Source organism: Hyperolius riggenbachi, chromosome 1 (assembly GCF_040937935.1).
Source record: "Hyperolius riggenbachi isolate aHypRig1 chromosome 1, aHypRig1.pri, whole genome shotgun sequence".
NCBI classification, from domain to species: domain Eukaryota; kingdom Metazoa; phylum Chordata; class Amphibia; order Anura; family Hyperoliidae; genus Hyperolius; species Hyperolius riggenbachi.
In genome coordinates, this window is record NC_090646.1 from 88,054,326 (window position 1) to 88,080,148 (window position 25,823).

General features: G+C 45.4%; 1 protein-coding gene across 1 annotated transcript in view; it reads right to left on the reverse strand.

Moving 5' to 3' along the window:
- Positions 1–25,823, reverse strand: part of HGFAC (HGF activator) — a 124,395-nt gene that overhangs the window by 49,206 nt on the left and 49,366 nt on the right. Inside the window, exons 4-7 of the mRNA XM_068276228.1 lie at positions 22,048–22,121; positions 9,104–9,226; positions 7,170–7,304; positions 2,582–2,692 (exon numbers count right to left, since the gene is read on the reverse strand). Of these exons, the coding sequence (XP_068132329.1) occupies positions 2,582–2,692; positions 7,170–7,304; positions 9,104–9,226; positions 22,048–22,121 (443 nt within the window). The remainder of the gene's footprint in view (positions 1–2,581; positions 2,693–7,169; positions 7,305–9,103; positions 9,227–22,047; positions 22,122–25,823) is intronic.

A 25,823-nucleotide genomic window follows, 5' to 3' on the forward strand; every position in this document is an offset into this window, starting at 1 on the left:
TTAAAACATTTTTTCAACACTTTTCAATGGAAAAAGCACCACAATGTAGGGGAAAAGCACGATGGAAATTATTTTGAGTATATGCTAGCTTGCTGGTGGTTTAAAACGAACACAGTGAATGCAGCACAGGAGACTTGGGCACACAGAGTAACTTCGGCGCCTTCAGAAGATGGAGCTGAAGTTACTTTGTTTTGACACAATAACTCGGCTTCCAGCAATTGCAATTATTTCATTCCCCACCATCCATGGCGGCCTGGAGGGGGAATAGTATTTAACACGGCCGGGAACTTGTGCAGCAGCAGGATCAGCCATATAAAGGCTGTATCCTGCGCCCAAGTCTCCCACGCCAATTCCTCTCGTACGTGTTTAAAAGGCATTTTATTGACAAGATGTGAGAAAATCACCTAGGAGAAAACGTTAATTGCATATGGACTGGCGTGTCTAAAATAAAGTAAGCAGGTGATTCCTTAATTGATTAAATGAAAAAAAAAAAGTCTTTACTTTCTAGTTGACCCTCTTAGCGATGAGCACAAATTTCACATAATCGGAATTTTGCATTATAATTTGCAATCATGACGCAAAATCGTAATGAAAATTTTTGGGTACAGTCTTAAGTAACGTAATCAGGAATTTTGCAATTTTCATGTAATTTTTGTGTAATTTCATTACAGTTTTACTGTTTCATAGCAAAGCCTACAGGTATGCTATCATCATCACAATTGCTATGCATGTTAAGAGGAATAGTGGGAACAAGATAACATTTTTGTAATTTTTGAGAAAATCAAAAGGAAAAATAGTTTTAAAGCTGTCATATCTCTGAGTTTAACCACTTCAGCCCGCAGGTGGGTAGGAGGAAAAAAGAGTGCCGGCTGAGGGTGGACAAAAAGGGAAACGCCATATACTTTAATGCAATTATCGTTAATACGGCGAAAAAAGCAGAAAAAGGGGTGGCCAAGAAAAATATTGTTAACAAAATTAGAACATTAAAGTTTTTGAAGTATGTTATCGTTTTAGAAGCTTGCAGTGTTATAGTTTTTGTCATATTATTTTGTTATATGTACAGATTTTACGTTATCAAAGATATTATCGGTTCTATGTGTGAAAGGGTGTTTCTGCAGAGGGAGTGGTTAGGGTTAGGCACCACCAGGAGGAGTGGTTAGGGTTAGGCACCACCCGGGCGGTGGTTAGTTTAAGGCACCACCAGCCCGGGGGGGGGGGGGGGGGTAGGATTAGGCACCACCGAGGGGGGGGTAATTAGGGTTAGGATTTTCCCCTGTCGGCACTCCTTCCATTCATTAGCCAATAACTTTATTACAGTACTTATCACAACAAGATGATCTACCGTATATATCTTGTTTTTTTTGCCACCAATTAGGCTTTCTTTAGGTTGTACATTTTGCTAAGAGTTATTTTATTCTAAATGCATTTTAAACGGGAATAATAAGAAAAAAAATTGAAAAAAATCATTACTTCTCAGTTTTCGGCCATCATAGTTTTAAAATAAAATGTTCTGCTGTGCATAAAACCCACACATTTTATTTGCCCTGGTTATTGCAAAATTTAAAATATTTCCCTAGTACAATGTATGGTGCCAATATTTTATTTGGAAATAAAGGTGCATTTTTTACAGTTTTGCGTCCATCACTAACTGCAAGTCCATATAGGCAAAAGACAACAGTAATATACCTTCACAACATACATATAAAAAAATGTAGTCCCTAAGGTAATAATTTATGTATTTTTTTAAAACTGTATCTTTTTTTACGTGTTTTTTTTTTTAAGCTACAGGGTAGGGTTGGGGGGGGGGGGGTTAATCAGTCTTTATTAAATGTGTGATGTGTTATTTTTTTCTTTTCTCCTTTGATTTTACTTTTTGGCCACTAGGTGGCGATAAGCACTCTCCTGGAAGATACCAGGAAGTGCAAACATTTTTTATTTTTGCATATTGTGATCCTGATTGGAGGCATCTTACTTCATTCACAACGGATCATTTGCTTGGGGGAACACTTGTTCCCATTTCGCAATCGATCCCCTGTAGTAGCAGTGGGGAAAAAGCCGCCTGCGCGCGAATATGTGTGTGCAACTGCCGCAACACCGCTGGACGACTATATTCGCCCAGATTGCCTCTGAGTAGCTCTTTCTGGACAAGTATATTCAGTTAGGCAGAAGTGGTTAAAAACCATTTTTGTCTTGTTCCCATAACATATTAACAAACGTAGTAATTTTGGAGACAATAGCATGTATGGGGTCTTAGCTATTAACTGCTAAATTCAACACGAAATTACACAAAAATTACACAACATTACAAATGGATTACACAAAATCAGTTGAAAAGTCCAAATCATAGTTACCTATAGCCGCAACTGCAAAAATGTACGCTAAATTTTGCATAATGGTAATTATCTGATCATCACTAGACCCTCATATATGGTACTTGTTGTGTCCTGCATATGCTGGAATTACTGCCTGGAGAGGACGTACTCTAAATCTGTAACCCATGGACCATTTCATTTGATATGAGATTTAAAATAGCCCGGCATCAGTTCACAGCAAACATTTTGACTTTATCTGCACTACTTACCAATACTGCAGTATTTTCCAACAAACCTTCCTCTGCATGAGCACACAGGCTTCCCAGTATCAATCATCAGACGGCAGGCTCCTCCGTTCAGGCACGGGTTGTGTATGCAAGCTAGGGAGACAACAGCTCAGTGTGAATTCCCTGTTATTTTAGGAAAATACAACAACAACTGCAAACAACATTTGTAAAACGCTTTCCCCCAAAGCACAGGGGCGTAGCAATAGGGGGTGCAGAGGAAGCGACCGCATCGGGGCCCTTGGGCCAGATGGGCCCTAAAGGGCCCTCCCTCAACTACAGTTTTAGCTCTCTATTGGTCCTGTGCTCCTAATAATCACTTCTATAGATACTTTGAATATAGATACTTTGAATAGTGGTAATCATTAACAAACTGCTACCCATCCCCTTCTTGCACCTCTGACACTGTAGTTGCCATTGGCAGGTTTTGGTGCACTGTATCAATTGTTATGTATAGAGTGCTTGGGGGGCCCCATTGTAAAACTTGCATCGGGCCCACAGCTCCTTAGCTACGCCACTGCCAAAGCGCATAAGCATGGCTCAGACCAGTAATTGGTTGATTGGTAAATTGTGGTACAGAGGAAGAATTCTATAAGTCTGCAAATGCCAGGCTAAACAAGTTGCTTTTTTTTAGTCTGGATTTGAATAACTCCAGGGATGGGGCTGTCTTTCCTGGGTGTGGTAGGGAATTCCAAAGGGTAGGGATAGCATGACAGAATGCTCTGTCTCCGAAGATTTTGAGGTGCACTCTGGGAGTGACCAAGTTTATGGATCCTGCTGATCTGAGGTTGTGAGAGGTGTGGTGTAGTTTCAGAAAGTCCTTCTTGTACCCAAGGCCCCAATTGTGTTAGGATTTGAAGGCCAACAGTCCAATCTTGAAGAGTATTCTCCATTTTACAGGTAGCCAGTGCAGTAAGCGAAGAATCGGTGTAATGTAACAGTGGCAAGGCTGGTTTGTTAGCAATCTGGCAGCAGTGTTCTGTACTAATTGCAGTCGGTACAGCAGGGCCTTGTTTGGGAGGCCTGCATAGAGGGCATTGCAGTAGTCCAGCCGTGATGTGATGAAGGCGTGGACTAGGGTTGGAAGATCCTCTGGGGGGAGGGGGGGTAAGATGCTTAATTTTTACAATGTTCTTCAGAAGAAGAAGGTATTTGAAAGTATTCGTCTTCACAGAAACAAAAACGAATGCTCATAGCGTGGGCGAATATGGAAATCATTCCCTTATCTTTTTGAAAGCCAGGTGACAGGGGTACATCCAGATGGATATTAGGCAGAATTTTCAGAGTCATAAAGGAATACCGTATTTTTCGGACTATAAGATGCACCTAGGTTTAGAGGACAAAAACTAGGGGGAAAAAATTATACTAGACCTGGTGCATCCCTGTTCCAGGGGCGTCTTGTGCATCTTCTCTCCCAAGCTGTCTCTATCTAAGCTACACTGCTAAGCTAAAGTAACCCCTGCTGCCCCACCAGTTACATTAACTACCCTACACTAACCCCTGATACCCCCACCAGGTACACTTACGAATCTCCTCATTAATTCCCACCAGGAATCAGACAATTGCAAATACATCTTTTCCGGTTAGAAATCGCAATCAACAGCCTCTTGGCCAGTAAACCAAGTTAACGCGGACCTATAGTTACGTCTTACCTTTTGAAACAGGTGTCGTATGTTTGTCTACATATGACTTCACTTGCCTCTGTACTGTAAAAATGCAAGCTAAGCAAAGGAGATCTGTCCACTCAACATCAATATTATTTGGCTAGAAAACAAACTGTATTGAGCAGCATGTCATTTAGTGCATGTTTGGCAGTTTCTGCTGACTCACCCAATTGCAGCCTCTCCCTATCACTAGTTCCTCTCATTCCTGCCCGCATTGCTGCGCTCTTCTCGAAAATCCCTGATCAGCGGCAAGTTACCGGAGTCCGTGGGGCGGGAGTCCTGCCTCCCATCTTCACTAATTGGCAAACAAGTCCCCTGAGCAGAATCCTTACAAGTATTCATTCTTTCCCGCATAAGTTCGCACTTCTATAAGATCGCAGATCAGCGGCAAGATACCGGGGTCCGTGGGGCGGGAGTCCCGCCTCCCATCTGCAATGCGCACACAACTGGGAGAGAAATGCTCACTCCTGCCGGCACCGCTGCACTATCCCTCCATATTCACAATCAGCAGAGTGTTCCGAGGGTCCATAAGGCAGAAGTCCCACCCATCGTAATAAATATTTGTTGGTTGCTATGGGCAACAACACTACACCTTTGTTCGGCACCATATCACAGAAAGTGTGATAACTTGACACTCATCACAGCAACAGCACAGGAGATAGAACTGCTTGGACATCGTCAAAGTTTCAGGAGTTTATTCGGAAAACGGATATACAGATGTGTTCAGCAATCTTATCTCTTCATTACCTCAGCAAAGCAATCAGTCTGTGAAATCTTATGCATTCCATGCAAACTTGTTCTATGCCTTGTGAATAGACCAGGCTTTCTCTTATGGTACATCTATGCTAGTTGAACTTTTCCTCCACACTTTTGGGGGAGAAAAAGTGCGTCTTATAGTCTGAAAAATACCTTAATACTCGCCAATACCTTCTGAATTAAGAGGGGGGGGGCTTAGTAGGTGTTGAGTAATAAGCCAAAACACACACTATGGAAGCCCCCTAACAACTAAAGATGAAAATATTTTGCCCAAAATGTAACGAGACAGAAATGGATTGTTTTGTTGTTTGTGGAAAAATGCTACAGTCACCAGGTACTGGTATAAGCTATCCACTTTATCAGGTGTGCTCTACTAATACCAATAAAAATGAAAACATTTCGTCGATGGTGAATGTGAACCGGGTTTAGGGGAAACATGCCCCCAGCCGAACATGTTAAATTGGGCATCCAGTGGGATGCTAATCTGGACACCTTGTTTCAACTAGAACAGCATTTTGAACCTGGTTTATATGCTGTGCAGTCAATCAGACAGTTTTCGTTTTTTTAATATTGATGTATTGCTTGTGCACCATCTACTGATCTGTGAGAAGGAGAGTGTAGTTTAGTGTGCATTAATAAGGTGCGCAAATAAATGTGGGTGCTTAATTTTGGCTAGTAGAATATCTGTAGAATTTACATATATTTTACATTTTTAAAGTGTCATTATCACTAACACACACACACACACACACACACACACACACACACACACACACACACACACACACACCCTCCACGATACTTAAAATACTTAAAATTACTCCCCACACCTAACCTTAAAGGACTTACGAGGCGAATAAGATAAAAAAAAGGTAAATAACTATTCTGTTTTATGACCCTTAAAACAGGCTCGGGGGGGGGGGGGGGGTGTCCCGAACCCGAACCCGATCCCTCGGGTCGTCCTTAGCTTCCCCACTAAAGATGGGTGCCAGGTCCGGCCACGGCTGCGCAGTTCTCATAGCCGCAAGTGCGGCTGTGCAGCTCTACGTCCTCCCCCAGCTCCGACCTCTTTACCGGCAGTCTCACGTACATAAAACACCCCCCACCACACCTAATCTTAACCCCCCCACCACCACCATCACCACCACACCTAACTGACCCACACCAAAAGTCCACCGCTATTACGATATTTTTGGTTATAGTGTGAAATTTGCTATTCACCAGACGCCCAAATTTCACACTATAGCCAGTATTTATAATAGTGTCTATGAGATGCCCAAGTTTCTAACAAGAGCGGACACCTAAATTTTGCTTCGGTAGTTTAATCTCATTTTAATAAATACAGTAAGAAGCAGTTCATTTCGGCGCCTGGCGGCGAGTACCGAGCGCCGAAGCTGGGGGCCCTCATAGCAGCAATGTTATGCTGCGCACACCGCATAACAGTAATTCCAGGCTGTTGCGAACTACATCTCCCTTCGAGTTGCTACAACAAATACTGTAGTATTTAACGCCACCAGGGAGTTTAGTGGCAGCAGGGAGACCCAAATGATGGCTCTCCCTGTGCCGAACTGCCTGGCACCGGAATGACATGCCCCCGGGAATGACATGCCCCCATACAGTAATTGCTAAACGTAACATAGTTAATGCCTCTAATTGCTGCAGAAGTGCAGAGTATAATGTTCTGTACAATTAACCTCAAAATTAAATAGCAATGCATTTTGTAATTCTTCTCAGTCCGGATGAAGAAAGTACAAAAATCGATACCCGCTGCTTCCTCCAGCAGCATAAACACATGTGAGCCCCATGCCGTCCTCCCGTGGTCTGCCGTTCAGCCCTGGTAACTGACTCAGTCGCGTCCACCCACGCATGCACAGAATACCCAAGACTGGACACGACTGAGTCAGTTACCAGGGCTGATCGGCAGACCGCGGGAGGACGGCATGGGGCTCACACGTGTTTATACTGCTGGAGGAAGCAGCGGGTAAGTATCGATTTTTGTAGTTTCTTCAGCTCTGGGTTACTTTAAGATATATTTGCTTTTTGGTTTAACCAGGTTATACTATAGTTGGCTATTTTAATATTGCTCTTAACACTATGCATTAAATTTGGAGTTTGCAGCCAGATCTCCCGGCGCAGAGTACTGTGTGCTTTACCTGTGTATCTCTCTCCGGTGTGGCAGTCTATCTGGCTGTCTCGGCAAGTACACCTTTCCACCCTCCCTTTGTGGATTCTGGTCCAGGTCTCTCCAACATCATAATAATGACAGTGCGCTTCATCAAAGCACTTAGCTGAACAAAAACAAGTCATATGTGATTACAAATGAGTTTAAAGTGAACCCGGGGTGAAAATAAACTGATGAGATAAACAATTGTACTTATCCTCCTACTCCTAAAAAAGACATTTTTTTTTTAGATAGCTCATGGTTTTATTTTATATTTAAAAATTTACAAAGCAGAATTAATGATCGGTTGTCTCTGCTCAGTGGCAGTCTATTAAGTGTCCCTCAATGAAAATACAAGAACTATTGAGCCTTTTCTATCTCTCCCCAACACTCAGAAGTTGTATTCTGCCAGGAAAACTTTTATAGCTGTAATTTGCTTATCAGTGATTTGTAGTATATTCGTGACAAGGTATCAACAAGACAAAAGCTGTCACTTGCATGCCTTAAATTAACTCTTTCAGGCAGCAAAATAAAACAAATAGAACAGCCTGGTTATTAAATTTTGAACTATATTATATTGTACATACACATGTTTATCTCATCCTGTCACATGTCGCCTTGGTTACAATTTAAGTATCACAAGTATCACAATACAGGCAGTCTCCTAATTAGTTTTATTCCGGTAGATAGTTTGTAAGTCTGATTTGTAACTCTGGATTTGGACATACATTATAAATTTTTTGGTGGTTATTTTCAGTGTGCTTTACATTACTTTACATGTACATTACTTTATATAATATGTAATAACAAAAGAACAATGCAACAAAAAATACAGTGTATTTTTTAAGGACAACTTAATTTGTAAGTATGAGACATTTGTAACTTGAGTAGTTTATAAGTAGGGGAGGGACTTGCTACATTCAGATATATTGGCCACCAAAAACTAAACAAACTGATTAAATCAAAAGACAAAAATTACAGAATTAAAATATATTTTTTTTTCACAATCTAGTTTTTCACTGAACAGGCAGAGAACAGGCAAACAGCTCTTTACACTAATTGAATGATGAAATTAAAAATTGGCCTGTTTTGAAGTGCACCTAAACCAAACGCAAGAAAAAGAGTTTTATTCACCTGGAGCTTCTACCAGCCCTCTGTAGCCACCTTGTGTCTGCGCTGTCACTCAAAAATCCTCCTGTCCCTCGTCACAGCGCAGTTTTGTTTGTCAATGAATGGCCAGGCGATGGCCACTGCGACCATCTCTGTTTATACTTGTGTGTGTGTGTACAGTGGCCCCTGATGTCTCCACCAGGTTGCATCGAGTTGGCCTTGGAATTGAGATCACTGGGCGAGAGCATTGTTCTCCCCATTCACCCAGTTACCGCGGGATGTCACTCCACCCCCACCCCTCCCCCCATTTTCCCACATAGCAATAGTATGCAGGCAATAGACACATCTGTACTGACGCTCGAGGGATCAGATATTATTATTATTTAGTATTTATACAGCGCCAACATCTTCTGCAGCGCTGTACAGAGTATATATAGTCTTGTCACTACCTGTCCCTCGGAGGAGCTCACAATCTAATCCCTGCCATAGTCTTATGTCTATGCATTGTGTAGTGTATGTATCGTAGTCTAGGGCCAATTTTAGGGGGAAGCCAATTAACTTATCCGTATGTTTTGGGATGTGGGAGGAAATCAGAGTGCCCGAAGGAAACCCACGCAGACACGGGGAGAACATACAGACTCCTTGCAGTTGTTGACCTGGCTGGGATTCGAACCGGGACCCAGCGCTGCAAGGCGAGAGCGGTAACCCCCACTGGCAACTTTCCATGTACGTGTATACAGGGCTTTACACTAGTTCCACTTTTACAATAGTGGAAATGGTTTTCAGATGTATTTCAAAGTAAAATGACATACTAACCAATCTCGCAATCGTGTCCTGAGAATTCCTCTGGGCACGAACAGTGGTAATGACCTAGGAAGGGCTTGTTGGTACAGGTTCCACCATTTTGGCAAGGATTCTTGGCACAATGGTCCTCAAAAACTGTGGGTGAAAAAAAGCATAAAAATTGTCAGCCATAAAATCTAAATCCATTTAGCAACTGCTCTGTGTTTATTATGTAGTCTGCATTCTGACCCTGCATTGCAAGCATTCCAATAGTCTTGAATGTGTCTTCTGTAATAAATCATATCTCAGCCAGCCTGGTTGCTTTCTGGTACATTGCCAGGGAGCGGGAAGCTTGTTATCTCCCCTCACTGATTGGCTGTTATCTCCCCTCACTGATTGGCTGTTATCTCCCCTCACTGATTGGCTGAGGGCAGTCAGTATGACAGTGTCCAGGCTGAAAAGCAAAATACACCTCACCCCTCTGCAGAAGCTGCTGAAATATGATCTTTGATGTGCTCACATGTGTTTATAAAGCAAGCTTGAAAAAAGAGTAAGGGAAGAAATGACATCAGGATTGGCTTCAGTAAGATGCAGTAAAGAAGGAAAATGCCTGAAACAGTTTTCTTATTTACTATATAAAATTCACTGAAATCAAAATGTGGACAGTACAATACAAATGTTATGTAAGAAGAACAAGCACCTATACACACACCTCCAGTAAACTTTGGCAGAAAGATAACATATGGAAACTGTCAGGTCTTTGTCATGTCCTTTTAAAGATGAGGAAAACAAGGAGGGTTTTCCAGTCAGCCAACCATAGAAATGCCGGCGGCAAGGTTAGAGTTATATGGAGGCTGCTATATTTATTTCCTTAAAGGGAACCAGAGACGGGACTCAAAGACGAATAACATAATAGATTTATACATACCTGGGGCTTCCTCCAGCCCCATTCGCATGGATCGCTCCCAAGCCACCATTCTCAATCGCCGCGCCTGTGCAGTACGGAGGGAGCGCACTGCATCTGCGTAGACTGGCCCTGACTGGCCGAAGTGACGGGACAATGGTTATGTTCATCTCTGAGTCTCTTTAAGCAATACCTGTTGCCTGGCAGTCCTGCTGATCCGCTGCCTCTAATAGCCATAGACCCTGAACAAGCATATGCAGATCAGGTGTTTCTCACGTTATTGTCAGATATGGCAAGATTAGCTGCATGCTTGTTTCTGGTGTTTCAGTGATTCAGAGACTACTGTAGCCAAATAGATCAGCAGGGCTGCCAGGCAACTGGTATTATTTACAAGGAAATAAATATGGCCGCCTCCATATCCCTCTCACCTCAGGTTCACCTTAAAGAGAACCAGAGATGATTAAAAAAAAGCTTTTATACATACCTGGGGCTTCCTCCAGCCCCATACGCACGGATCGCTCCCACGCCGCCGTCCTCTGCTGCCTGGATCCGCCGGGACCGGGTCCCGTCATTGCCGCGAGTCGGCCAGTCGGCCGGCGGACGCGGCCGGTTCTCCGCATCACACGCCGCTCCCTCTACACAAGTACGCATGAGGCTGCCTACTGCGCATGCGTACGGGTATGGAGGGAGCCCCTGTGATGCGGACAATTGGCCGCGTCCGCTGGAAGTGACGGGCCCGGTACCGGCGGTTCCAGGAAGCGGAGGACGGCGGCGTGGGAGCGATCCAGGCTTATGGGGCTGGAAGAAGCCCCAGGTATGTATAAAAGCCGTTTTCTATTTTTACATTGTATTCCTCTCTGGTTCCCTTTAAGTATTTTGGGTGTGTGTGTGCTATACAAAGTAAACTGAGGAGCCATGTTTTTAAAATATTGTTCTTTCAAAATACACAGACTTTAACTGATGATACAGCAAACATAAAACCAGGGAAAATAAATGAATTAGCAAATCTGTTTTGCGGTGTGATGTATTAAAACGCCATTAACCCCTTCAGGAAGGTACGGCGGTTTGTGAGCCTGGAAGGCAGCTTGTGTACATGGCATGGAATACATAAAGATATATAAAATAAATGATTGATGGCAGACTAAAATGTTTTCGCATACCCTGAAGCCTCTGTGAAATGAATCATGAGCCAATTCTCATGGAGCATGTGTCCAAAATACAGTTACCCTCGTTATTAATGGTGCCCAATATAGACAGTTTATTTCTGTGCGCTGCTAGGAGGAGCAGGACTGGGAGGATAAACTGGTAAACTGCTGTCATTTTGGCACAAGGATTGTCTGGCGAGGATCAGCAGACCTTCTGCAGGGCTTGTTTGAAGAGTACCTGAACTCAGAATTTTTTTTTTACAGTTAGGACCTGAGCCCACTAAAGCAGTTGTGCGCAGTTGTGTCCACTTTTCAGCAACACATCAATGTTAGAGATGCTGAAAAGCAGACAGAAGCGGACACAACTGCTTTAGTGGGATCAGGCCCTCAAAGGCGATACCCACTCTTAACTACTTAACCCATAGCTCCCAACTGTCCCTTTTACGGAGGGACAGTCCCTCTTTGGAAGCCCTGTCTGTCCCTTTGTCCCTCTTTCCTCCTCATTTGTCCCTCTTTCAGGACTTTGTCCCCTTTTCTATGTAAATATATATATTTCTCTACTAAAAAGTTTGTGTGATTGACTCTAAACTTTATTCCCATCCTTTAAATTGATAGATTACTAATTTTAAAATGTTTAAATGAAAGGAAATGAACCAGGATAGAAAGGACCAGTGTGGTTTGAATTATAAATCAACATATTTTTCTCATTACATTTTTTTGTATGCGTGACTAGGGGTGTGATGTGGGCGTGATCAGGGGCATGGCATGGGCGTGGCTTAAGTGTCCCTCTTTGTCATCTCAAAAAGTTGAGAGGTATGCTTAACGTCCCTAGCGTTCTGGACGAGCTGAGCTCGTCCAGAGACGCTAGAGGGCACCACTCAGGCCCTTCTGGGCCGATTTTGATAAAAAAAAAATTTCAAACACGCAGCTAGCACTTTGCTAGCTGCGTGTTTGCTCCGATCGCCGCTGCTCGCCACCGATGCGCCGCTACCCGCCGCGTAGTAGGGCCCCCCCCCCCCCCCGAGACCCCGTGCGCAGCCTGGCCAATCAGTGCCAGGCAGCGCTGAGGGGTGGATCGGGACTCCCTATGACGTTACAACGTCGATTTCGTCGATTACGTCATTCCGTTCATCGCCATGACGTTCACAACAGGATTTCTTGACGGCCATCATCGCCGGCGGCGATCGGAAGGGTGCGTGGGTTTTGGCTGGGAGGGGGGTATCATGTAGCTAGCGCTAGGCTAGCTACATGATTAAAAAAAAAATTAGGTTTAAAAAACCATGCGCAGCCGTGCGGCTGCGCATAATCAGAACGCCAGGGAGGTTAAGGACCAAGGTGATTGAAATCTACGCCCTGTTTTGGTGGTTACCTGGCTGGCAGGCTGTAGATTTCAATCACTGCCGCAACGCGCATCCGCCATTTTCGTCGCTCCCACCGATCTCGACGCTGAATCCCACCGTGTCCCGTCACAGCTCACTTGCTCTGCCTGTCTCTATAATGGCAGAGCCCTGTGAGCTGGTCAGTAGCCAATTTCATTGGCACTGGGCCGTGTCTATCAATGTCAGCAACTCCCATTGGCTTACACAGTCAGGAGCTAATGAAAGCGGCTCCTGACCGGCTCACATGACTCTGCCGTCATAGAGACAGCAGGGCGGAGGTCCTGAGGATCTCTGCGTGCGGCCGGTATATGGGTTGATTCGTCGAGATTCCATCAAAATTGTACCAGCGGTCTCTGGTCCTTAAGGGGACAGAGACCAATGGAACTAAAGTGGTTAAGCTAAGTACTCGCGATGCAGGAAGATGGATCCAGCGACATCTCCCTGACGACAAGTGCTGCCCTGATCCATCTTCTGGCTGGTGAGTATGTGCGACGTTACACGACGAGTGCGAACGAGACTTCAAGCATTCGCGGTACTTTGCGTGGGAGTTGTTGGGGATCTTATAGATCCAATCTGCCTGACATTCGTTAGCACCGTGCAACACTAAGCGACGTTCGCGTGCGTCTTTGCCCACGTTGTGAGATCGCAATTGTCTGTAACCTAAATTAATGTTCAGCGCTGTGTAATATGTTGGCGCTTTATAAATTCAATAAATAATAATAATAATGGTCGGTCAAAAAAAACGCTAGTTGTTCAGAAAATCGTCCGAAAAATGGCAAGGTGGGTAGGGCCTTTAGGGCTCATTCCTACTATTCCTAGTACAAATGGAGGGTGCAGAGAACAAGATGTCTTTGAGTGTGTTTTTCTTCTGCAGCAGTATGCGTTGGTCAGTGCCATAAAATCGTGTTGTTATTCGAATCCAGGTTCCCTCATTCGGAAACCCGGATAATGCCGTACAGTTCAGCACCATTACAAGGGTAGAGTTACAGGGTTGCCTTCCATGTCTGCTGGATTGCGTACTGGTAAGCAAGCACTGTAATAACAGCGCAGGAGATTTGGGTGCAGCTGGCGCCACCATAGGCTCTAATAGGAATTACGGTTCTAGCGGTGCACAGAGAGTAACTTCGGCACTGTCAGAAGACGGAGCTGAAGTTGCTTTTAAAACACTGTAATTCGGTCTCCAGCAACAGCTGGCAGCCGAATGACATCATTCCCCACCATCCATGTGGACCTAGAAGGGGAATAGTAATTAACGCCGCCGGGGACATGTGCAGCAGCAGGATAAGCCATACCAGTTGTATCCTGTGCCCAAGTCTACCAGCGGCCAGTTCATATGTATGCACTGGAAAGGCTGCTGGATGTGAGCCCTTTGACAAGAGTTTGAATCCTGGCTCAAGCCAGTACCTAAAGCAGTAAGGAGTCTTTGGGCAAGGCTTCTAATGATCCTGGTCGCCTGTGGAGCACGCCTTAAATTAAATCTTAATTGAAGTTAAAAAAAATGTGGATTTGAGATAAACTTTTACTCATTGCATAATTGTGTTCCTTTCATATAGTTTATAGGGCATTCCTCAAGCCAAATGCTTTTTTTGTTTTGTTTTAATACTCTAATTCCCTATAAACTAAACAAGCCCCGCCCACAGCTCCTTTTGTGCCTTGGCAGTGTAGCAAGGGCTTATGGGAGCTCAGTCTGGGCAGGAGGAGGTTACTAGCCAGAGATTTCAGAGGCAGAGGGGAGGAGGAGAGGGGACTGAATTTACACACAGGCAAGCTGATAGCATCTCCAGCACTGTGACAATGTGACAAACAGAACATGGTTGCCCTCATTGTATCACAGGAATAAGGCCTCTTGCACACTGCAAGCGATTCAGATTCAGATTCCGCTTTTTAATCGTTTTTTACTTCTGATTCAGATTCAGATTTGCAGTTTGCTCTCTGCACTCTGCAAATCGGAATCGGATGTAAAAACTGATTAAAAAGCGGAATCTGAATCTGAATCACTTGCAGTGTGCAAGAGGCCTAAATAATCATAAAATGTCAAAGCTGTTTGCAGCTAGATTTGCTGTGTAAACTATCTAAACTTTAGATAAGATATATAGACAAGTTACTTGTTATAGTTAGTTTTTCACCTCGGATCTGCTTTAAAGGACACCTGACCTGAGGCCAAGCTATCAAGGTAAGCACAGAGGTATGTTCATGCCGGATCCACATACCTGTATGTGTTGTCCGTTCTTCTCCTCCTTCCCCCAGTTTCCTCAATCACTCCTTGAAAAATTTGATTTTTGGCTAAAGTCTGTGGCTTCTTGCAGCCCCCTGCAGTCATCCTGTGCACGTGCTGTCCTTCTGCAACTTTCCAGTCAGCAGCAGTTCCTCCCCCCACCCCACATGCACCTCCTCATCGCACTCCTGTGCACGGCAGCATTCTGTACATGCACAATATGGAAAAACAAATACTGCATAGCTCTCCCGGCCATGGTTGTGCGGTCAGGATGCTCGGGGCCATGGATGACCATGCCCAGCCAGCTTTGAGGGGGTCGCTGCTGCTGACTGGAGGCTTGCGGAAGGGCGTCGCGTGTAAACAAGATGATGACTGCAGGGGACTGCTAGAAGGCCCAGGTAAGTTAAACTGCTTTTTTTTTTACACTTATGTTTCCCTTTAAGTGCTTGCAGCTCTGCCCTTGCGTCGGGGATGCAGCGAAAATGTCACTTCCGTCACACCACATCGGTATGAAAGGTCCCATAGACTAACATTGGGCTGCGGTGGGTAGTGTTGGGCGAACACCTAGATGTTCGGGTTCGCGAACGTTCGCCGAACATCACCGCGATGTTCGGGTGTTCGACCCGAACTCTGAACATAATGGAAGTCAATGGGGACCCGAACTTTCGTGCTTTGTAAAGCTTCCTTACATGCTACATACCCCAAATTTGCAGGGTATGTGCACCTTGGGAGTGGGTACAAGAGGAAAAAAAATTTAGCAAAAAGAGCTTATAGTTTTTGAGAAAATCGATCCCCCATAGACTGTCATTGGGCCTACTATTTACCGTTCCAAAATCTCACACCATTTCAAAGGGCAATGGCTCAGCAGTGGCAAAACTCACCAGTCATGTTCCCCCTAAGGGTCCCTACAATGCTAGAAAATTTGGTACTGCTGAGCCATTGCCCTTTGAAAAGATGTGAGATTTTGGAAAGTGAAATAGGGAGGCAATGAAAGTCTATGGGGGATTTTACCAATTTTGGACCCCTGTAACTCTGGTTTGCAGAGATGTAGGGACCCCATCTTTGGAATCCAAGTCTAACAATATGTCTTCTACCTGCATGAGACATTTCGTGAAATTCAGACGTTGCTAACGGCCATAGCTGAGATTTATGTACGTCACCATCACTACCATTGAAATAGCCCAAATAAACAGGTTTTTGTGACCCTAGGCTATGACCTCTTCGGCCTAGGGGCCCGAAACTCACCAGTCATGTTCCCCCTAAGGGTCCCTACAATGCTAGAAAATTTTGCCACTGCTGATCAATTGCCCTTTGAAAAGATGTGAGATTTTGGAACTGTAAATAGGAGGCCCAATGAAAGCCTATGGGGGATTTTACCAATTTTGGACCCCTGTAACTCTGGTTTGCAGAGATGTAGGGACCCCATCTTTGGAATCCAAGGCTAACAATATGTCTTCTACCTGCATGAGACATTTCGTGAAATTCAGACGTTGCTAACGGCCATGGCTGAGATTTATGTACGTCACCATCACTACCATTGAAATAGCCCAAATAAGCAGGTTTTTGTGACCCTAGGCTATGACCTCTTCGGCCTAGGACTGCATTGAACGCGACCCACGCATTGTGCGCGTTCTGGACAACACCAATTACTGGGTTTATACCCTTCTGGATCCACGGTACAAACACAATGTTCCAAAACTGCTTGAAGAAAGAGTCCGACAGGTCAAAATGGAAGAATACCAGCAGGCCCTTGTGGAGACTTTAAAGAGGAGATTGACATCCTCCCCCTCCTCTAGCCAGTTGTTCGCCGACAGACTGACTTCCGCAAACCCAGGACGACCAGGAGGGCAGCAAACAACACAAGCCGCAGCTAGTGCCCAAAAGGGAATGGTATCGGCAGTGTCCTTGGAGTGGGAAAATTTTCTGACACCCATGCAGCAGCACACAGAACAGCAAGCATGCAGATCCACCTCCAACACCGATCGCCTGGAGAAGATGGTCAAGGACTACATGTCAGATGGCATAGCTGTGTTGAACAATCCATCTGCACCCTTCAACTATTGGGTATCGAAGCTAGACACCTGGCACAAACTGGCAATGTACGCAATAGAGGTGCTGGCTTGCCCGGCAGCCAGCGTTATGTCGGAACGCTGTTTCAGTGCTGCCGGAGGCATTGTCACAGATCGGCGTATCCGCCTCTCCACAGAAAATGCAGACCGTCTGACTCAAATTAAAATGAATCAATCCTGGATTGGAAACGACTACGCAACACTCCCGGACCCCAACCAAGTAACATGAACAATGAACATCTGTGATGGGTTAGCGTTTCCGGTCCCTGTTTATTGAACCTCTCATCTGTATTACATTTATGACTGCATGGCGACAAAACGCAAATTGCTATCCGCACGCTTCTTGTCCTCATGCAAGGCCTGGGTTGTTGTGTCTCAAAGCGTGGCCTTCTCCTCCTGCGCCACCCTCCTCCTGTTCCATCACGTGTGCTGCTGCTGGGTTAGCGTTACCGGTCCCTTTTCCTGGAACCTCTTATATGTATTACATTTATGACTGCATGCCGACAAAAAGCATGTTACCTGTGCAAAGAAAACAGACATTTCCCGCATTTAAAAGACAGTTTTCCCTTTGAAACTTCAAAATCGATTTTCTCAAAAACTATAAGCTCTTTTTGCTAATTTTTTTTTCCTCTTGTACCCACTCCCAAGGTGCATATACCCTGTAAATTTGGGGTATGTAGCATATAAGGAGGCTTTACAAAGCACGAAAGTTCGGGTTCCCATTGACTTCCATTATGTTCGGAGTTCGGCTCGAACACCCGAACATCGCGGCCATGTTCGGCCCGAACCCGAACATCTAGATGTTCGCCCAACACTACACGTGACCCGTTCGGCCAATTACAGCGCTAGCCGAACGTTCGGGTAACGTTCGGCCATGCGCTCTTAGTTCGGCCATATGGCTGAACAGTTTGGCCGAACACCATAAGGTGTTCGGCCTAACTCGAACATCACCCGAACAGGGTGATGTTCTGCAGAACCCGAACAGTGGCGAACACTGTTCGCCCAACACTAGCGGTGGGGTGCGGTAATAATGCCGCACCGCGCCAGTGTGGAAGGGCCCTTATTGTAGTTAGTAATGATCAGACCCAGTCTACGGATTACAGATGTGTAAAAAGAAAACATTTTCTTATTTCTATATTTCAATAGGCATTAATGGGTTAGTTTCAGGGAGAGCCACAGGGAAGCTGGCACAATCACATTAGTGCTCCTGTACAATGTACACAATGCTTAGGCTAGCGTTAAGAGGAACTATTTTTAGACAGCATGAGGGTTTTCAGGTTGTATACTTAATAAAAGGGCATCTGGAAATTTTGGCACCCAGCCAGGAAAGTCAATAATAGAATATTGGTAAATTTACCGATATTCCACTATCAACATGTAAAGAAGGCTCATAAAATATAGGTATCAAATACCCATATTTTACTATAGCTAAACCTAACCCTTCTCTCACACAGAACCTTCCCCCCTTACGCCTAACCGTAACCATCCCCCCCCCTTACGCCCAACCCCCCCCCCCCTTATGCCTAACCCTAACCCCCCCCCCCCCCCCCCCTTATGCCTAACCCTAACCGCTCCCGCACAAACACCCTACTTGATGCCTAGCCCTAACCACCCACCCTCTCCCCATGATGCCTGTTGCTGAAAAATCAGTAGCACATTAAAATTGTGTTATTTATAGGGGGGGGGGGGGGGGGGGGTAGACTGTGTGATAAGTTACGATTATCCTTTAAACAATGTATTGGCCATGAATGCTATGGAAACTGCAGAGAAAACAGAAAGATGCCTAGAAAGCTGACAGGTAAATGTACTATATTCTATGGGTAGGAATTGCTGGATGGTGTCCTGAAGTGCAGGTGCAATGATACAAAACCACATCCCGAATCCCTTGCTATACAAGTGGCATGTGTACCCTCACTGGTTCATTTCACTCCTGTCCTTGTACAATCAGCATTCATCCTCCTGAGGTCAGCGAACCAGACAGGAAGTGCCTGGGTCTCTCTATCGCAGCACCTCGGCCACAGATTCAATTAGAGCTACGCAGAGATGCAGAGCATGGGAATTGTGATAGTGACAAATGATTTCATTAGGAGGTGAGTGCGGTGTGACCCTGCGAGTGCATCAGGAGACGTGCAGGAGTCACAAGTCGCTGTAATGGAGTTCTCTGTGCCACAGACAGAACAGATCGATCACAGAGACTGACACGTGAATGATGGATTATAGGTCCTGCAGAGTAAATCCTGGCTTCTTATATCCAGTGATAAATATAAGGATTTGTACCCGAGTGGATTAACGAAATAGCGAAAAGCTTTTATTTTCCTTAGTTTAGATGAGAGAAGAGTTAGAAATTCTTAAAGGGTACATGAGTGGAAAATAATAAATGCTGATCTACTTACCTGGGGCTTCCTCCAGCCCCTTGAAGTCTCTGTGTCCCTTGTCACAGCTACGCTCACTGCTAGTATCCTGGGGTCCCCTCCACAGTGCCTGCCAACCCAGCCAGGTCAGCGGCTTTTGCACATGCGCTAGTGTGCGCACGTGCCACCCAGAGGCGGGACAAGGTCCTCCAGCACCCAAGGCTGAGACACCAAAGTGCGCCCCTCCATCCCTGCCACCCCAGCCGTCACACACTGATTGCTATTAGACTAAGAGGCGCCACAGGGCCCACAACCTCCCCAACACCTTAATATCTAGTTATCTGGCTTGCAGTCACTGCTATGTATCCCCTTTTCTGATTTCTTTCTGCTTCAAACACAATTAAGAATGACAGCTGAATGAATTGTGCGGCCCCTCCTACACTGCGCTCTGAGGCTGGAGCCTCTCCAGCCTATGCCTTGGCCCGGCCCGGCCCTGGTGCCACCTGAGGCCGCGCTCACGCATCCAGGAGCATTCTGTGCAAGTGCAGTACTACTTGCACCTGGCCGGGTCGGCGGACTTGCAGAGGGGACTCCAGGACACTAGCATAGAGCGGAGCTGTGACGAGGGACACAGAAACCTCAAGGGGCTGGAGGAAGACCAATTTAAAGAGAACTAGAGATGAAGCACCCTCATGTATTTTACCATATATATCAATAGGAACATTAGAGAAAGCACCTACTCTGCTATTTATTTTATTCTTCACTGCTCGTTCTGCCTGTTATCAGCTCTGATAAGAATCCTCGACTGAGCATTCAGTCTAGCTTTGCCCCGGAATGATTATAGCTGAGTCAGTCTTCTGTTATGTCTTTTCAAGCCCAAGTCTGCCCCCTTGTGGCTCTGATTTCCTGCTAGGAGGCTACATAGCAGGAAAGCAGAGCCAGGAGGGGGCAGACTTGGGCTTGAAAAGACATCACAGAAGACTGATTCAGCTATAATCATGCGGGGCAAAGCCAGACTGAATGCTCAGTCGGGGATTCTTATCAGAGCTGATAACAGGCAGAATTAGCAGTGAAGAATGAAACAAATGAAAAAAATAGAGAAGGGGCTTGATTCACAAAGCGGTGGTAACCTACTTAGCACGCCTAAAGACTTTTGGGCGTGATAACCATTGCACTAAGTAGGTTAGCACCGTTTTGAGGAATAAACTTGCGCGCAAAGTCCGGTAGGCGTTACAGGTACAGTACATTTATTTAAGGATGCCAAATATATGTTTATTTGTTTTTAATGCCTTATATATAGAGTTCCATCCCATTTTAATATATTGAACTGTTGACTGATCTTAAGGGGGTTGAGTAAATGGCCTGCACAGAAAGATCTTGCGTGTCCAATGCACACCAGCACTCTATGCCAATGTCCAATCTGTAGAAACCATTACATAGATTGTCCTCTTTTCACTTCTCCGCTCTAAGCCACATAGGAAATTCCTGTCTGGGCTTCACCGGTGCCGTGGATTTACTCCAAGACAAACACCGAGGCATGGCAGACTAGCCAAGGCAACCTAGTAGACCCCAGCGATACGTCTGACCTTCACGTGTTCCTCACCCACCGCCAGTAATGGCATGGAACACACAAACATGAAGGGGTTTAGCACCTAGTCTTCTAGGCAGCCTTGGATGGGATCAACAGTCATAGGAACATAATGACTTTACTGTTAAAATTAAACTTCATTCCTACTTTGAAGGTGATAATCCTCTAATTAAAATGTTTTGTTTTCTAAGAAAATTACAGTTTCATAAAAGGAACAGATGGTGGCCTGGCCTCAAACCGCAAATGAAAATCAATCCCAAGATATAGAACACACCAACGTATACAGATCAGGTTTTGTTAAAGGATCAGTCCACCCAAAATCCTTTTTGTCAGTTATGGGTGGTCTCAGGTGTAGGGATTGAGAAATGCTGGATGCTGATTGTAAAGGGGGATGGGGGTAGGGTGGTAAGTGGGAGTGAGAAACACTGGGTGCTGATGGGGTGAGTGAAAGGAAAGGAGAAACGCTGGGTGCTAATGCGGTGGGTGGGAGGGAGAAACTCAGGCTGCGTTTTATGTCATGTTTTCTTTTCATGTTGTGTGCGTTTTTGCTGCGTTTTGACTAGGGTTCATTTTGGGTGCATTTGCATTTTTTTTTACCACAGATGCGTTTTTCAAGCGTTTTGCATGCGTTTTAATGCGTTTGCGGTTCCATTACTTCCATCAGCGGCAAAGACTTCCATTAGCGGCAAAGACGCAGCATTTTCCTCAACGCTAGCGTTTCTGCTATGTGTGCACCTAGTCTTAAAGTATTAGGGGCAGAGGATCAGATGTCAATCTTTTTAATCTTAAAGGGACCCTGAGCAGAGCGTGTGGATGTGCATTTAAGCATACCCACGAATACTTGGTAAGAATCTCTCACTTACCAGCCCGTTTTCTAAATGTTTCTTCCCCTGGTCCAGCCAGTGTAAATTGCGTTGGGCCGGCCTGGCAACTCTCAGTAAAGTCGTGCTTTGTAGCCGGAAGCAGAGGTAGTCGGATCATGTGGTCTGCGCATGCTGCGGCCTCTTCCTCTTCTCCTGTCATCCTCTCCGAGCACTAGAGGATCCGACTTCCGCCTCCCGGGGTCACAGTGCGACTTTTGTTGAGAGCTGCCGGTCCCAATGCAATCTACACCGGCCGGACCAGGGGAAAAACATTTAGAAAATGGTCCGGTAATTGAGAGATTACCAAATTTTTGTGGGTATGCCTAAATGCATACCTACACGCTCTGCTCAGGGTCCATTTAAATGAGTCAGTATACAGACCATACTTTCATTGGCTCTTTCTACATATGCCATATTTACTGGATTATCAACCTAAGTCTATTATACGATGAAAGAGGCTTACCTACATCCGGACCGATATCTATGACACAGTATCCACCCTCTCTGTCTCTGTCATAGTTATGTGTTGTGGCACACCTGAAAAACAATGTACATACACTCATTGGAAGATCTTCAGATCGACATTGCACCTGCTTTAAATATGCTTAGCCGGGTCCATTCACAGCATACATTTTAAATGGGTGCCTGGAAAAAAGGGCGCCTGATATAGACGAAAAAAGCCAGGTTTGGCTACAAATGGCCCATGGTGTAGCTTAAATGCCAAATTTGGCTATAAAGGGTGCCTGGTGTAGCCGAAACACCAAACCCCCTAGTGGTGCCTAACCCTAAGACCCATCCTGGTTGTGCCTATTGCCTAACCCTATGGCACCCCCGGCGGTGCCTAACCCTAAGACCCCCCTGGTGGTGCCTAACCCTAAGACACCCCCTGGTGGTGCCTAACCCCTAACCCTGGTGGTGCTTAACCCTAAGACCCCCCTGGTGGTGCCTAGCCCTAAACCCTCCCTGGTGGTGCCTAACCCTATACTCCTTGGTTGTGCCTAACTCTAAGACCCCCCCCCCTGGTGATGCCTAACCCCCCTGTTTGTGCCTAACCCTAAGACCACCCCCCTGGTGATTAATATGACCTAACTTTTCCCTACTCCCACACAGAACCCTGATATAGATGAAAAAAGCCAGACTTGGCTACAAATGGCCCCTGGTGTAGCTTAAATGTCATATATGGCTACAAAGGGTGCCTGGTGTAGCCAAAATACCAAGCCTCCTGGTGGTGCCTAACCCTAAGACCGCTCCTGGTGGTGCCTATTGCCTAACCCTATGGCACTCCCGGCAGTGCCTAACCCTAAGACCCCCCTGGTGGTGCCTAATCCTAACCCTCCCTGGTGGAGTCTAACCCTAAGACCCACCTGGTGGCGCCTAACCCCAAGACCCCCCCTGGTGGTGCCTAGCCCTAAGACTCCCCCTGGTGGCGCCTAACCCTAAGAATCCCCCCCCCCCCCCAGTGATTACTATGCCCTAACTTTTCCCTACTTTCACACAGAACCCTCCAGTGGTGGTGTCTAACCTTAAGACCCCCCCCCCCCAGTGGTGCCTAACCCTAAGACCCCCCGCTTGTGATGCCTAATCCTAACCCTCCCTGGTGGTGCCTAACCCTGATTCAAAAATCTTGGCTATTAATGAGCGCCCTTTTGTAGCTGAATCAAAAACCTTGTAGCCAAACCTTGTAGCCGAATCAAAAAACTCAGCTATAAATGGGTGCCTTTTTGTAGGCGAATCAAAAACCTTGTAGCCAAACCAAAAATCTTGGGTACAAAGGGGGCGTACGTTAAAAAGGGGCGCTGGGAAAAAAGGGCGCCGGGTTTTAAACGATAAACATGGATAACGTTTAAAAATATAATGTACTATATTTCGTTTAAAAATAATGTTTTATAAAGTTATAAATCATTAAATAATGTGCATGAAAATGGCAATTGTGAAAACGTTAATCTTCCGTTTAACCTCCCTGGCGGTTTAATTATTTTGCCAGGGAGGCTGCGGGAGGGTTTTTTTTAAATTAAAAAAAAAATATTTCATGCAGCCAACTGAAAGTTGGCTGCATGAAAGCCCACTAGAGGGCGCTCCGGAAGCGTACTTTCGATCGCCTCCGGCAATCGAAAGTAACAAGATAGGCCGCAATGAGCGGCCTATCTTGTTTCGCTTTCCTCGTCGCCATGGCGACGAGCGGAGTGACGTCATGGACGTCAGTCGACGTCCTGACGTCAGAGCCGCCCGATCCAGCCCCTAGCGCCGGCCGGAACTGTTTGTTCCGGCTGCGCTGGGCTCGGGCGGCTGGGGGGACCCTCTTTCGCCGCTCGGCGGCGATCGGGCAGCACACGCGGCTGGCAAAGTGCCGGCTGCGTGTGCTGCTTTTTTCAGAACTCAAATCGGCCCAGCAGGGCCTGAGCGGCGACCTCCGGCGGCATACCCCGAGCTCAGCTCGGGATTACCGCCAAGGAGGTTAAAAAGTAAAACGTATAATAACGTTTAAAAAAAAATAGTAAGTAACCCTCCCTGTACCTACCCCTAACCCCTAGACCCCCGTGTTGGTGCCTAAACCTAAGACCCCCCTGGTGGTGCCTAAACCTAAGACTCCCCTGATGGTGCCTAAACCTAAGACTCCCCTGGTGGTGCCTAAACCTAAGACTCCCCTGGTTATGCCTAAACCTAAGACCCCCCTGTTGATGCCTAAACCTAAGACCCCCCTGGTGGTGCCTAAACCTAAGACCCCCCTGTGATAAGCATTAATAACGTGTGAAAAAAATATTGTGATGTTTTTCGTTTAAAAATAATGTTTTAAAAAAGATTGTACTGTTTTTCGTTTAAAAATAATGTTTAAAAAATTTTAAATCATAAAAGAATGTGTAATCATGAGAAGCAGTTATAAAACAGTAAAAGTCTCCGGGCGCCGCTTATAAAACGTTATTTTTCTCCGGCGCCCTTTTTTCCTGTCGGGCGCCCATTAAACGATATTTATTATGGGAGTGAATGGCGGCGCCCGATTTGTCCACTTGCCTCAGGCGCCCGAATTTACTGTTTCCACAAAGGGGCGCCCTTTTGTAGCCAAATCGAAAACCTTGCAGCCGAAACGAAAACTTGGGCGCCCTTTTCACCACCTAGTAGCCGAGATTTGCAGAAATAACACTGAAGTCTATGGAGGTGCCCTTTTTATTACAGATGGCTCAGGCGCCCATTTCAACTGATTCCCCATTCACATACTTGTGGTAGATCAGGTAAGTATTCTGAAATTGATTGTTTACCTGGTCAACCACTCTGTATCAGAAGATATCAGAGATGGTCAATAGGATGCAATTATATCTGGCTTGCATGCAAAGCTGAATTGCATGAAAATTGCGTGCAACTTGAAGCCGGACCAATCAAAATCTATAGAAAGTTACTCAATTGATCCAGGTCCAACCTACATACAATTTGCATGCAAGCCAGAATCTCACCATTTTTGTTGAATTCTATGTTTTTATAAATTGTAATGTGTAATTTGTTAGTCAAACATTGTACAGAATAGGGATAGTGTTAGGTCTGAAAAGAAAATATCATAAAGGATCCAGCAATCTAGAAGTGGACTTTCAAAACTTTTCTGCGATTATCTGTTTTTCAAACAAATATTTGCAAGTTCTGGAACACTTGAGAAACAGCAATCACAGTATGGTAACATTTAATAATAATAATCCAAACATTTATATAGCACTTTTCTCCTGTTGGACTCAAAGCACTCAAAGGCTGCAGCCACTGAGACGTGCTCAGGAGGCCACCCTGCAGTGTTAGGGAGTCTTGCCTTGAACTGCATACTGAATAGGTACTGACCAAAGCCAGGATTCTAACCCTGGTCTACCATGTAAAAGGCGGTGCCCTTAACCAGTACACTATCCAGCCACTGGTTCACCGCCCCTTTGTACCCGAGATTTTTGATTTGGCTACAAGGTTTTTGATTCGCCTACAAAAGGGCACCCTTTTATAGCTGAGATTTTTGATTCGGCTACAAGGTTTGGCTACAAGGTTTTGGATTCGGCTACAAAAAGTTGCCCTTTAATAGCCGACATTTAAACTGCCATTTAAAGGGGAACTGAAGTAAAAGGTATACAGAGGCTGCCATATTTATTTCCTTTTAATCAGTACCAGTTGCCTGGCAGCCCTGCTGGTCTATCTCTCTGCAGTAGTATCTGAATAACACCAGAAACAAGCATGCAGCTAGTCTTGTCAGATCTGATTTTAAAGTCTGAAACACCT